At 35.0% G+C, this 14,915-nt stretch overlaps 1 protein-coding gene across 1 annotated transcript in view; it reads left to right on the top strand.

The window, feature by feature from the left end:
• adcy2b (adenylate cyclase 2b (brain)) overlaps nucleotides 1–14,915 on the top strand; it is a 149,484-nt gene that overhangs the window by 81,625 nt on the left and 52,944 nt on the right. The window contains 2 exon segments of the mRNA XM_056479831.1: nucleotides 5,668–5,826; nucleotides 6,159–6,291. Of these exon segments, the coding sequence (XP_056335806.1) occupies nucleotides 5,668–5,826; nucleotides 6,159–6,291 (292 nt within the window).

The raw sequence follows: 14,915 nt of genomic DNA, 5'->3' as shown, positions 1-14,915 counted from the left end.
GAAACAATTGACACTGAATGTAATTTACAACATGATTAACTTTAAAGGGTAATCAAACACTAAACTTCATTGAGATTTTAACAGAAGTACAGTACTTGTGTTGCGCATCTTTATACACGTCTTCCAGATTTAACATCTACAATGTGTTGACATCACGGCAGGTGGTGTTAGTTGATTTGTCAGTCTCCCATAACTATTCATGAGATTTGCTTTAATGCTAGTGTTTTGGAAAGCTACTTTTGAAACTAATGCATTACAGTATTGAGTTACTCACTAAAAAGGTAACTAGTTGCGCTACTTAGTTACTTTATATATTAAGTAATGTGTTACATTACTTTTAAGTTACTTTTGCGTTACTTTTTTTTTACCTGGCTGAGGCTTGGTGTCTTTCAGAACTTGCAGGGTTTTTTGTCTTTTTTAAATACCTTTGTTTTAATTTAGCAATTTATTTTTAAAAGCTAATTATTTAACTACATTAACTCAAATTACATTTTTAAAAAAGTAACTGAAATTTTATTACTTATTTTTTTTTAAAGCAATGAATACTTTACTCTTTACTCAGTAATATTATTATGTAACTCGCGTTACATGTAATGTGTCTCCTCAACAATGTTAATAACTGATTTAAATGGTTAAAACCTTAACCTTTTTATGGCAAAGGACCAATATGGTAGCTTCATTGACACTAAAAGTATAAAAGTCTTTAAATAAAACTTAAAGGGCTTTATTTTAACAATCTAGACGCAAAGTCTAAAGCGAATGGCACAAAAGCATTAAGGGTGTGTCCGAATCCACTTTTGCTATTTTAAGGATGCAAATTTACGGTTTACGCTGCGGCGCATGGTCTAACAGGGTTGTGCTTATTCTCTTAATGAGTTCAATCAGAGTCTTATCTCACATTCCCTTTAAGAGTCAGTTGTGTTGCGCCATGGCGCATTTGCTATTTACATGGCGGACTTTGTAAGGGGAAAAGCTGAATGCTTCACTAGCGAGAAAACAGTTAAACAGACCATCTACACAAGGATAAAGAATGAGCCTCTTCCATTCGCCCTTTTTATTTTCTCTTTACTTTACTTTTGCTCTTTACTTTGCTCCTTTATTTTTGTTGATGAGGAAACGATGGAAACTCACTCCACTGAAGACATCCATAACCTACATATTAAATTTAGTTTGATAAGCACAAAGATTTGTTTAAAACTATTTCTAAATTCAGTTCTGATTTCCAGCAAATGAATAAATGAACAATAATAACGAAGTGTTGTCAAATAACTTATGATAGTTATAATAACACACGCGACCTGTTCTTATTCTTCGAGTCCTATTCTTATGCCCCATATAGTCCAAAACCTGAGAAGTGGACAAATCTAAGCTTGTTTTTATTAAAACAAATATAAATATGCATATAATAAATAATTAGCTACTAATAACATTATAGGAATGTACACAATGTCATGAATAAACTGAAAAAAAAACCCCACGAAATGAGGCATGGAGGTAATGGTTTTTATATTTATGTAGAAAGTAATAATTTTTGTAATAGTTAAATTCTTTAATTCTTTTTCATTTGTAAAGATATTTACGTATTGCAGTACATCCTGTGTGTATTAAGCAATGTGTAGGTGTTTAAGGCACAAAACTAATGCGCTCTGCACTGGACTTTAGACCAGCTTTCAAGTCAATTTTTTCCAGTCAATTTTAGTTCCTCAAAACAGCAACGCGCCAGCAATGCGCCAAAACACACCTTCTTTATAGACCAGCACACACATGAGTCCACAAAGCGACTCAAATAGATTTTCTATTTAAACAACGTGGAGCAAAATGGGAAAGTTAGGGTTGCGCTGGTCTGTAAATAGCAACAAATCGCACCAAACAGGTCTGGCACCTTATTGCGTCAGGTATATTATAGGGCCCAATATGTCTAGTGTCCTATAAAGGCTTAATAAACTATACAAAATAAAAATAAAATATGCATATATTTTTATGCATTTGCTTAAAGACCTTAAGAAGTTATTTTCTTCAAAGTGCCATTAGCTCATGCATTTAATGACTCACCAAAGACCAAGAACTTTATTTTTAGCTATAAATATATAAAGTTTTTTTTTTTTTCTGAAAAATAAAGTAACTTACATCTTGGACTGCCTGAGGGTGAGAAAATTAAAAGTTCAGTCAAAATGTAATCAAAACTTAAGTATATTACAGCTGCCAGCCTGCAGACCTCCTGCAGGGTGTCTTATAAACCAGTGTCTATCTGGATTTATTTTTGTGGTAATCAATTTCATCATTAGAGCAAAAAGACCCATGTAATTAAATCGGCTACAAAGCTCTAAAACCACTACACATTATGCCTTTCATCATCTAGCAGAGAGCGTTTTGGGTGTCTTTTTCTCCCCATGGTGTCTGTCTTTTCAAGCACTACTCTCTGAGGCTGAAATAACCCGCATACTCGAGAGGCTCAGATGTGTGATATTGTTGAAACCCACACGTTCTCTCTTTTCTTCTCTTTCTCTATCTTGAAGTACGGCCTCTTTTTTTCCAGTGGCTTTCACGATTCCTCACCCATTCTTCATTCTTTCGCTTTTCTGCCACATATTCGATCTCCGTAACGCTACTGCAATCTTTTTCTTTCACACACACACACAAATCCATTTGAGGGGGTAATTGAGGACCCTCTAGTGTATTTTCCAGCATGACACTGTTCAGGTTAAGGGGCTTCTTGAAATAAGAATGGTGTGTGACAGATGCACCGAAACGCACAGATATACACACAGCTCCAGGAGTGCAATTATTCATTTGTTTATCTGTTTATTCATTATCATTGATTTTTGTTTAATAGAAGTAAGAATCCATAGTCCAACCTGCATAAATGTTTTTAAGTAGTTTTATTTTGGGAAAGCACAGCTATTTTCGGTAGTTTTTTAATTGTTTTTGTAAAAAATAATAATCCATAGAATAGCCAGCATAAAAGTTTTATTTTGCTTGTATTGTTAATAATCAATAGTCCAGCCTTCATACATTTTTGTACATTATTTATTTATTTATTTATTTATTTATTTATTTATTTATTTATTTATTTATTTATTTATTTATTTATTTATTAATGAATTATTATTATTATTATTATTATTATTATTATTATTATTATTATTATTAATCGTGTTTATTTTTAATTGTTTCCAAAAAGAACCTTGCACTATAGTGTTTTTTTTTTTTCAACAGTCCAGCATGTGTAAACATTGTGATAATTTGTTTTTATTTTGTTTTGTTCTGAGGGAGCACCGGTGGCTGTTTTTGTTGCATTTTTATTTGTGCGTTTGTTTGTTTGCTTGCTTGCTTGTTTCTTTTGTAAAATCTGTCTAAAAGAAATGTTTAGGGTTTTTTTAAGTTTTGTTTTAAAGGCAAACTAGTAATCTTTTTTGTTTGTTTGTTTTTTCATTAATAATTCAACATAAGTGTTGTTTTATTGTTCTATAACACTGAGTATGTTTACATGGACACCAATAATCCGATTTTCATACGATTAAGACAATACTCTGATTAAGAGTCTACCATGTAAACAGCGATTTTTGATTAATTTAACCCGATTAAGGTCATAATTAAATTATGCAGAAATCAAATTAATACATGTGGAGTATGCCGATTTTGGTCCCATTATTGAAGTGTAGTCAGACATATAAACACTTTAATCACATTATTATTATTGTGTAGGATTGTTGCCGCATTTTGCGACAGGATAATCTATGCACACATGGCTGTTTGACACTATTCTCTGCACCTACCGAGTCAGTGAAGGACCACAGACGCATACACCATGAAATGCTGAGGTTTTTTCCCCTTATACAGTGTGCAATATCAGATTGCGTTAAAACAACATTCTTCCATCAGTGCATACTCACATCCTGAATGAAAATGAAAGTGCCAAACTGCAGTTAAAGTCGACAAATAAAAATTAAACACCTGAAATTACATGAAACTCCTGTATGAAACCTGGATAGCATGGGGACACAATCACGTTAATCCAATTGTGTTCTATAACATGTGAAACTGGACCATAAAAGGAACTTTCAAAAAGCAACTCATGTAAACACCTTAATCTTATTACTGTCTTATTCAGATTAAAGCAAATAATTCGATTACTGATGTCCATGTAAACGTAGTCACTAATAATCAATAGTCCAGGCTACATAAAAGTTGTCTTTTATTTTGTATTGGTTTGTTTATTCTATTTTTGTTTCTTTAAAAAAAATTATCTCTAATAAGTCTTTTTCATTTGAAGTAGAGAACCACGATTTTACTGATCCATGGAGAACCGAAATACCACAAAAATGCATGCTGGTCTTCACAGCAGGGAGCTAGTAATATTTAAGCTGGTTTATCTGAAACACAAGATGAGATGTTCTGTGTACTGAATGAAAATATACACAGGCACCAGACACACTCCCTCATAAACCAACACATACTGCTGCAATCCTGGCACCTTCTGATATTTACTTAGCTATAAATAATTCTGGTGTTAAGCCGAGTTTTTTTCTGTGAAATATGGTGCCGTTTCGGTCATTTCAAAGGATGGAGAGAGAGACTGAAGTGTGTTATGTGCTGTTAAAAAATATATTTGATGACAGTGGAAGAAAAACCTGCTTTATTTACCTACAATACTAGTCAAATTTTCATTCAAGAATACCCAGATTTTATATATATATATATATATATATATATATATATTATAAGTAAATGCTTAGAGTGCTTAAAATTATTATAATAATATTATCTAGTAAACAAATGATTAATTGTTGAACCGCCAACTTATCCAGCATATGTTTTATGCAGCGGATGCCCTTTTAGCTGCACATTCTCATTCACACTCATACTGTACACTATGGACAGTTTTAGGTTACCCAATTCACCTATGCTACATATCCCAGAGGAAACCCATTTCGTTTTGTTGTGTTGTGTTTTGTTTTGCTTTGCTTTGTTACAATTCATTTAATTTTGTTTTGTTGTTTTGTGTTGTTTTGTTTTGCTAAATTTCGTTTAATTTTGTTTTTTGTTTTGTTTGTTTTGTTTTGTTTTGTTTTGTTTTGTTTTGTTTTGTTTTGTTTTGTGTTTTGCTTCGTTTCGTTGTGTTTTGTTTTGTTTTGCTTTGTTATGTTTTGTTTAATTTCTTTTTGTTTAGTTTAGTTTAGTTTTCTTTAGTTTTGTTTTTCTTTGTTTTGTTTTGTTTCGTTTAATTTCTTTTGTTTTGTTTTGTTTTGTTTTGTTTTGTTTTCAGTGTGTTGTGTTGTGTTTTGCTTTGTTATGTTTCATTTAGTTTTTTTGTTTTGTTTCGTTTTATTGTTTTATTTTGCTTTGTTGTTTCGTTTTGCTTTGTTATGTTTCATTTTGTTTTGCTTTGTTTTGTTCTGTTGTGTTGTTTTGTTTGTTTCATTTTGTTTCGTGTTGTTTTGTGTTTTGTTTTGTTTCCTTTCATTTTATTTCCTTGTGTTGTGTTTTGCTTTGTTTCGATTTGTGTTTTCTTTTGCTTTCTTTTGTTTAGTTCTGTTTAGTACTGTAAATAATAACACACACGGTAATGGGGCAGATGTGTAAAAAAATCATGTTTTAAAGTACTTTAAAATGTACAGAACACTAACCTTTGTGTCCAAGCCATTAATATTGAACCTGTTATTTTAGGAAGGTGAGAGATGCCACCGGCGTTGACATAAACATGCGTGTTGGAGTGCATTCTGGAAATGTTCTCTGTGGTGTCATCGGCCTTCAGAAATGGCAGTATGATGTTTGGTCGCATGACGTCACCCTGGCCAATCACATGGAGGCGGGCGGTGTTCCTGGGTAAAATCATCAGATGACTTCTGTTTTTCTCTCATTTTATGATTTTCACAGATTTGCTTCAAGTGCTATTATGCTCATGGAGGGTTCTTGACGTTAATAGAAATGCTCTTTCAAGAGCTCAACGAATTCGCTTTTATGCTACTAATGAGTATTTCGTTGAATCACCCCAAAAAAATAACAGCAAGGCAAAGAGCTGTTTTCATTTTTCATATCTTAACTCTATTGTCTCTGTGAGCTTTGAAACATTTGTGAAACACTCATATAATGCATCTGTGTTTGTGAAGTGTTTTTTTTCATTCGCCAGCATGTAATAGTTGTGTGCTCCTCTCCAGACGGGTTCACATCTCTTCTGTGACGCTGGAACATTTGAATGGAGCATATAAAGTCGAGCAGGGCAACGGACAAAGCAGAGATTCATACCTGAAAGAGCACGGCATCGTCACATATCTAGTCATCAACCCGAAGGTAAAACATGACGCAGTCCAGCTTCAGCTTATTTATAAATAACTGCACATTTACATTTATGAAGAAAAACTGTTGCTTTGTGGTTGGTACAGTGTTCCGAGTGTATCAATTTTTATCGAACTTCATGATGTTGTGTGTTAAGATAAAATGCTTATTTTATTTTTTCAAGCACAACATTTTAAAAAATGTTTTTTTTTTTTTTTTAGAAATAAGAAAAAAAATTATGTATTACTGCAAAAATGAGATGAGCAAAACATTAGAACACCACATGAGGTAAAATAAATACCGAATTTATTCTACAAATAGTATGAGAATAAAATTTCAAACGGGTCTTTAATATATATATATATATATATATATATATATATATATATATATATATATATATAATATATATAATTTTTGTTTATTATTTAAAAAAAAATTATTTTATTTTTTTTTAAATCATTACATTTTTTCTACTCTAACTGTCTAACGTCCAACCTAAAATCAACCAAATATCAATGTCAAATCATGTTACACGATGACGTTGTGTGGACGTTACCACTATGACATCTATCAGACGTTATATTTTGGTCACTTTCCAACACAACCTAAAATCAACCAAATATCGACATCAAAATAACATTGTCCTTAGGCGCTGGTCGTCATAACCTAAATCTAACCTAATATTAACGTCTTATGATGTTGTGTGCCTGCTGGGTTAACACAGACTCACATCTACAGTACAAATTGGCCAAATGGATAATTTTCCTCTCAAAAATAGATTTTGTTAAATATATACTAACTCTTCTTTTCAAAACAAAACACATCTTTCTCTGCACACACTAACTTTACCAAAACAATCCCAGATAGCATACGAATGTGGGCCAATTTAGGCAGTTATGCGGCACTGGTGGTATTCCTTCGTCCCAGACAAAATAAATGTGAGCCTGAAGTGACCCACCTGTACAATGGCAAAGGGTGGGCCAAAGATTTTTTTTCATGGGCCATTTAAAGAAAAGATTTGGCGCTTATGACAAAATGTAATCTGATTGTGAGCCTAATGTGTGGCCCATGTGGAAAATAATAAATTTGGCCCAAATGATGGCGGACAAATGTTGGCCACAGTTGGCAAAAATGTGGCATAGTCATTTAAGGGTAATCTGGGACTAAACCTAAAGTGGCTCACATGTATAAGTGCAAATGTGGCCCAGTTATCTTAAGACATATGTGTGCCACTTTTGGCAAATATTTGGCACAGTAAACTCTGGCTATTGTGGCTGTGAGCCTAATGTGGCCAAGAGAAAATATGGAAAATGTGGGCCAGTTATTTTAAAACATATTGTGGGCCACTTTTGGCAAATATTCGGCACAGTAAACTCTGGCTAATGCAGCCATTAGCCTATAGTGGCCCAGAGAAGATATGGAAAATGTGGCCCAGTTGTCTTAAAACATATGTCAGCCACTTTTGGCAAATATTCGGCACAGTAAGCTATGGCTAATGTGGCTGTGAGCCTAAAGCGGCCCAAAGAAGATATGGCAAATGTGGCCCAGTTATCCTAAAACAAATGTGGGCCACTTTTGGCAAATATTTAGCACAGTTAGCTCTGGCTAGTGTGAATGTGAGCCTAAAGCAGCTCAGAGAAGATATGGCAAATGTGGCCCGGTTATCTTAAAGCATATGTGGACCACATAGACTAAAGTCACCATCATGGAGAAAAGTGTTTGCTTTAGTTGGGCTTATAGCCCTGAACCTTTTAATATAAATTTTTTTTGGGCTGCTGTAACTTTTAAAAACTTTTGCTTGAAAGGTTTATTCATTTCAGCAAACGAGCTAAGTAAAAAAAAAATAAATAAAGTGAGGCACAACCTGTGATGAAATAATTTAATTCACTGATGTTAACCAATGTTTAATCCATTATTAGAAGCGATGTGATAACATGCTTGCACATGCCACAGAATTATGAAGGTTTATAAGCTAAAAAATTCTATGGTTTAACTTCTGCTCACAGAGACATCAATAATCAGCATATGAACCTCAACAACGGTGACAAATAACAAAATGAACAAAACTCACAAACATCACAAAAAGGATACTAAAAGTGACAAAATCAACAACGTCAGCATAAACAGCAGACTCAAAATCAAATCATGAAAACTGGAGCATCAATAAGCTATAGAATGTATTCATATTGCAATGCATGCTGGGATTTTTGTACTTTGCCACACCCAGCAAGTGTAAGGTGTAGGCCAGATCTGGGCCAGAATAAAAGCAAATTGTGGCCCAAAATAGAGTCAGTTCTGGTTTATTTGGTTGAATTCTGGCTAATATGTGGTATTGCTTTGGCTTATTTGTGGCCCAGATCTGACAAACAGGAGCAGACCGCACTAGAGCCATCATTCCATTCAGTATGTGGTCCAAATGTAAGTGTCTGGTGTGTGCTGGATCTGGGCCAGAATAAAGCAAACTGTGGCCCAGAATAGGGTCAGTTCTGGTTCATTTGGTTGAATTCTGGCTGATATGTGATATTGCTATGGCTTAAATGTGGCCCAGATCTGGCAAACAGGAGCCGACCACCCAAGTGCCATCACTCCATGCGGTATGTGGGCCAGATGTAAGTGTCTGGTGTGGGCCGGATTTGAGCCACATGAATTTTGCTAGCTGGGCTGGAAATCTAACTCAGAATTAAATGATTCTGTCAAAGAAGAGTACTTGTTTTCACTTCACAAGGTGCATGCAGCCAATCAAAGTACACAAGGTTTTCAGCTCAAGGCTATTGTTGACATTACAAAAACTGCAGAGACTTTTGTGTTTCAGTTTTACAGGTATTTGTATGCAAAACATGCAAAATCCACCATTTTGACGCTAAATTTCTAGGTTGGGAAGTGTATGTCCACATGTACAGTAACTGTTCACACTCAAAAGCATTCCAGTAAAGAGCAAATATGTTTAAACGCAATATCCATGAAAAACACAAGAGCATTCGGAACAAAAAACAACAGCAAAAAGTCCAGATAAAAAGCGGGGGATCTAAAAAAAAAGCACAAAATTACTGTTTTTAATCTCTGCGATCTTTAGGCCTAGGCCACATGTTTTCATTAGCATCAGTCCTCAAAGTTCTCCCTTTATTTTAAAAATATAAATGTAAGAAGAAAAAAATAACCCCAGTCTAAAGCTGCGGTCACACTGGGCTTTGTGTGTGCGAAATTCTGTGGTATGGCACTGCGAAAAGGGGCGGGATTAAACAAGATAATTAGACATTTAAAAAAGCCAGCGATTGCTCCATGTTTTAAATTTCTGTCCAGAGAGGTCATGTTTTAATCTTCGATTGGTCTCACGCAGTCAAGTGATGCGATTTCGCAGGTCGGAGTTCACCAAGCTTGAACTTTGCAAAAAAAAAAAAGAAAAAACCCAGTGTGACCGCAGCTTGAGCCAGACTGGATTCAATTGTGCTTGGCCCAATTAACATAAATCAGCTGTGTGTCAATTATTCAGTTGTTTGTTTATTATCAACCGAGATATATTTTTGATATTGCTGTTTTTTTTTAACTGATATGATTACAGAAGCAGAGGTTTTTATACTGCATCTAAATTTTGGAAAATTGTTTTACTATTGTGGGACGTTGTGTGTTAACATTCGTAAATACAACAAAAACAATCCATGGGTGGTATAGCTCGTCTGTTAAGAAAATGTTAGGATTGTGGAAGTGTGTTCACTGACAGCAGATTGGGTGAAAATGACACCAAAGGCCACAAAAAAATTGCTGCTGTGCTAATTGTGTTTAGAGTTTTGAAAATGTGACAACTGGTTGTACAAAGGCTTCACGGTGGAGCAGTGGGTAGCACGATCGCCTCACAGCAAGAAGGTCGGTCACTGGTTTGAGCCTCGACTGCGTCAGTTGGCATTTTTGTGTGGAGTTTGCATGTTCTCCCCATGTTGGCGTGGGTTTCCTCCGGGTGCTCTGATTTCCCACACAAATCCGAAGACATGCGCTATAGGTTAATTGGGTAGGCTTAATTGTCCATTGTGTATGTGTGTGAATGAGTATGTATGGATGTTTCCCAGTGATGGGTTGCAGCTGAAAGGACATCCGCTGCGTAAAACATATGCCGGATAAGTTGGCGGTTCATACCACTGTGGCGACCCCAGATTAATAAAGGGACTAATTCGAATAGAAAATGAATGAATGGTTGGACAAACGCTTGTTAGCGACTGAAAAAAAACTGTAATCATTTTATGTTGTGTTTATTTTAATTTCATTTTTATGTATTCATTTTAATTAAATTAGGGATCATTTATTTGTCTCATTATTTATACATTTTTAATATTATTTATTTTATAAATAAATAAATATATTTGAATCTCATTCTTTTGGTTTCTTTTATACTAATGTTTGTTAATGTCTAACTGATATATTTTGTATGTGTGCATTTATATCAGTCAATATCATTGCTGACTATTTTTGCCTGTTTAAGAAGGCAAACAGGAATATAGGTCATGTAACATTAGCAACACACTATTAGCTGTTTAATAAAGCAGCCAAGCCAAAGGCTAATAATATCAGTTCTTGTTAGATATACAGCGCTATAGAGAGCGATACATAAAAGGCGTTACCATTTTGATAAATCAGCTTGTAGAAGAGCCTGTATAATTTGCTCATGCGTTTCTTCTTCAGAATTAGTTTCTGGTTCAAGCATATAAGGCTGAATTAATCTAAAATTGCCTCTTGTCACTGTGTGGCGTTTGCTACTTCAGTTGAGTGACTGAAAGTAGAGCAGGTAGTGGATAATTTGCATATTCATGAATCTGTGTATAGTAAATGAGGTGTGGAGTTATATTGAAGCCTTTTTAAGGTAAAATATTATAAACAACAGGCAAAGGTATCATTTTGAGCATGAAATGTGACATTTAGAGCAAGATTTATTAAAAAGGGAACATTCGCATGAGAGTGCAACCACTGAAAAGTGCCAGTGGGAGTGGAAAGTTTTGCAAATGATCTAATGTCAGTGAATGAATTAAAGAGCACAGATAGTGCAGTTGATTTTAGTAATGTCTAACGCAGCACACACATAAATTACAACAAATTTGGATGTAGACAATTAACATGTGAACATGCTTACATATACACAGTACTTTATTGCATATGCATTTGTAGGAGTTTCCATTTCAGATGCCAAATTTATAGTTGGGGAGTATTTAAATAAGTCATGTTATTTGATTTAGTTCAGTATATGACTTAATACAGTATATGACTTGCTAGTATTTACACTGGTATTTTATTGCCTGTTCTTTTTCAGTTCAATTCACACATTTTCTGTAGATCACTAGAATTTTCTTCCATCAATGGGATTGCTTTCATACTAATGGCTCGATTTTAGCAGCACAGTATGGTACAGTACAGTACAGTACGGTATGCACTTATTCCTATTTCCACTGTCAGAGGTACCAAGATAACATACCATACCACTTTTTGGGAAGTGGTATCTTCCCATAGGTACCCTCTCATGAGGGTACCTATGGCACAAGAGTATGGTACCAAAATGTTGGAGCTAGAGAATCATCATTTGTACACTGTAAACAAATATTTTTATTTTGCTTTAACTTATTTTAATTAGTTAATCTGGTTAAAACTAATTTTTTTAAGTTATTCATTCATTCATTAATTTTCTTTTCGGCTTAGTCCCTTTATTAATCTGGGGTTGCCACAGAGAAATGAACCGCCAACTTATCCAGCACGTTTATATGCAGCGGATGCCCTTCCAGCCGCAACCCATCTCTGGGGTACATCCACACACACTCATTCACACTCCTACACTACAGACAATTTAGCCTACCCAATTCACCTGTACCACATGTCTTTGGACTGTCAGGAAACCGGAGCACCCGGAGGAAACCCACGCGAACGCAGGGAGAACATGCAAACTCCACACAGAAACACCAACTGACCCAGCTGAAGCTCGAACCAGCGAACTTCTTGCTGTGAGGCGACAGCACTACCTACTGCGCCACTGTGTCGCCTTTTTAAAGTTATATAAAGTTTAATATTATATTTTCAGTCAGTTTGATTGATATAAGTTTGGATGACTAGAAAAGTTCATTTGGTTCAACTAAGAAATTTAAGGCAGCAAGAATTTGTTTACAGTGTGCATACAAACAAGACAAGGAAACATCAACATTTTTGAATATGCAGCCGAAACATTGCACCGTAAAAACAAAGCTTGTTGTCTTCCTGTGAAAAACAGCCAGACGCCAAGTAGCAAGAACAGGATCTGCTGTGTTATCCATTGTTTTATATGGGGCCGTTCTCATGTTGGTTCTAAACATGTGGAAAATGCGACTCATATCACTTCCTTTCTCTATTTGTGCGCACTTGTCGCATGTCTTTGTTTGAAACATTGAACTCAAGTGCTCAAATGACGTGACATGTGAACGGCCCTTATGGCTTACAGTTCTTCACCATGCCTACCAAGTAAGGGTACTGCTGACAGTGGAAATGCAAGCCCGATCAGGATGAACCATACTGAATTGTACTGTTCTGAACTTGTCCTGTTACTATAGGTACAGTTAAAGTCAGAATTATTAGCCCCCACTTTGAATTAGTTTAATTAGTGAATTAGTTTTAAATATATATAATAATTATATTTAACAGAGCAAGGACATTTTCACAGTATGTCTGATAACATTTTTTCTTCTGGAGAAAGTCTTATTTGTTTTATTTTGGCTAGAGTAAAAGCAGTTTTAAATTTTTTTGAAACAATTTTAGGGTCAAAATTATTTACCCCTTTAAGCTATATTTGTTTCGATAGTCTACAGAACAGTAATGTAACTTTAAACTGTATAGAAGTGTCTTGAAAAATATCTAGTCAAATATTATTTACTGTCATCATGGCAAAGATAAAATAAATCAGTTATTAGAAATTAGTTATTAAAATTATTATGTTTAGAAATGTGTTGAAAAAAAAATCTTCTCTCTGTTAAACAGAAATTGGGGAAACAATAAACAGAGGGGTAATAATTGAGGGGGGCTAATAATTCTGACAACTGTAAATCTGGTGTCGGTGTCAGTAGTGTAGAGGAAAGTGTGTCGACACACGTACTCCGGTGTTCACGGAGACTTGAGTTTGATTTCCGCCTCGAGGTCCTATGCCGATCCATCCCCTCTCTCTGCTCCCCAATCTTTCATGTCAATACTCTCTACTGTCCTTTCTAATAACGGTGAAAACACCAAACAAAAAAACAAAAAAAAGTATATCTGGCCTAAAATATCTCTTTGGCTGCTCTACATAAGCAAAACATGAAGTAAAAAGATCCACATCTCTTCATCTTCGTCGTTGTTCTCTTTATCCAGGTAATTGCAGTGACCTTCATGTTGAAGGAGTAGTTCACCCAAAAATGTCTGTTTTTACTATTTACTCTCTCTCAAGCCGTTTCAAACGTTTACAAGTGTCTTTCTTTTGTTGAATGCAAAAGAAGATTTTTTTAAGAAAGCTGGAAACCTTCAACCATTGATTTCCATAGGAAAAAAAACAATACTATGGAAGTCAATGGTTACAGCTTTTCAACATTATTCAAAATATCTTCTTTTGTGCTCAAACAAGTAAAAGGTGAGTAAATCATGAGAGACTTTTCATTTTCATATTTTTGTGTGAACTATACCCTTTAATATCTGTTTAATAGTGTACCCCGTGTTGTGTTATTTTATTTTACCTTTGCTCAAGCCGGTCAGTTTGCGACTGATAAGAAGTGACTGTTGAATCTGATATTGGCCCTATATTAATAAATAATTCAATGAAGTGAACGGCCAAGCAAAAAAGAAATTGAGCAGTGTGATTGTAACCTTAGTGGGGAACTGAAATCATAGCCAAACAAACAAATCACAATGCATCTGCTTATGCAGCTGAAGCATTTAAATTACTTTACAATTTAGCATCGCATTCAAATCACCTTGAGCACTAATTAGCATAATTATATTATTCAGACTATGCAAGCTACACTACTGTGACTTTTGGCCATACGTGACGACCCTGGGAAGACTGTTTATCAAAACACGAGTTCAAAAAAAACGAGCATCAAGACCCAGAAGAGTCCAGCATGTCTGTCCATTGAGATGTGTGTGGGTTTTTCAGCCCACAGATAATGCCTGGCACCATATATTCAAATAACAACGCCTATTCTTTTATTTATCTGGTGCGTTATTTACTTTTCAACAATGCATTTGCTTTGCCTGAGGTAACAAAGGCAGCGCTTTTTTTTTCTCATAAGAGACTCATACATTTATTTCTGTTTGGTTTGAGCCTCTCTGCCCTCTTATCACAAGAACCCACCGCACACCCACTCCCTCCACGCTCCCATTATGATGACTGAATCTGAGTTTGGAGGGCTTTTGCTTGTTTGTTTAGTTGTGCTCTTTTCTTTTTTTCACCTTGTTGTTCGGTTAAGGCCAATTTGCATTTTTTTGCATTATTCTGCCACAGAGTCAAGTTGGTGTAAAGTAGATCATACAGATTTGTGGGAGTCTCTATTATCTTCTAAACTGTAGCAGGGAGTTTTTAACTTGTAGTGTCAAGTACCCTCAAAAACAAGGACCCCTTTCCTAAAATACATATTCATTCATGTAAAATAGGCAAAGAACTTGCTTAA

Source organism: Danio aesculapii, chromosome 19 (genome assembly GCF_903798145.1).
Source record: "Danio aesculapii chromosome 19, fDanAes4.1, whole genome shotgun sequence".
NCBI lineage: Eukaryota > Metazoa > Chordata > Actinopteri > Cypriniformes > Danionidae > Danio > Danio aesculapii.
The sequence above is the reverse complement of the archived record's forward strand: the minus strand, read 5'-3'. Positions and strand labels throughout refer to the sequence as shown.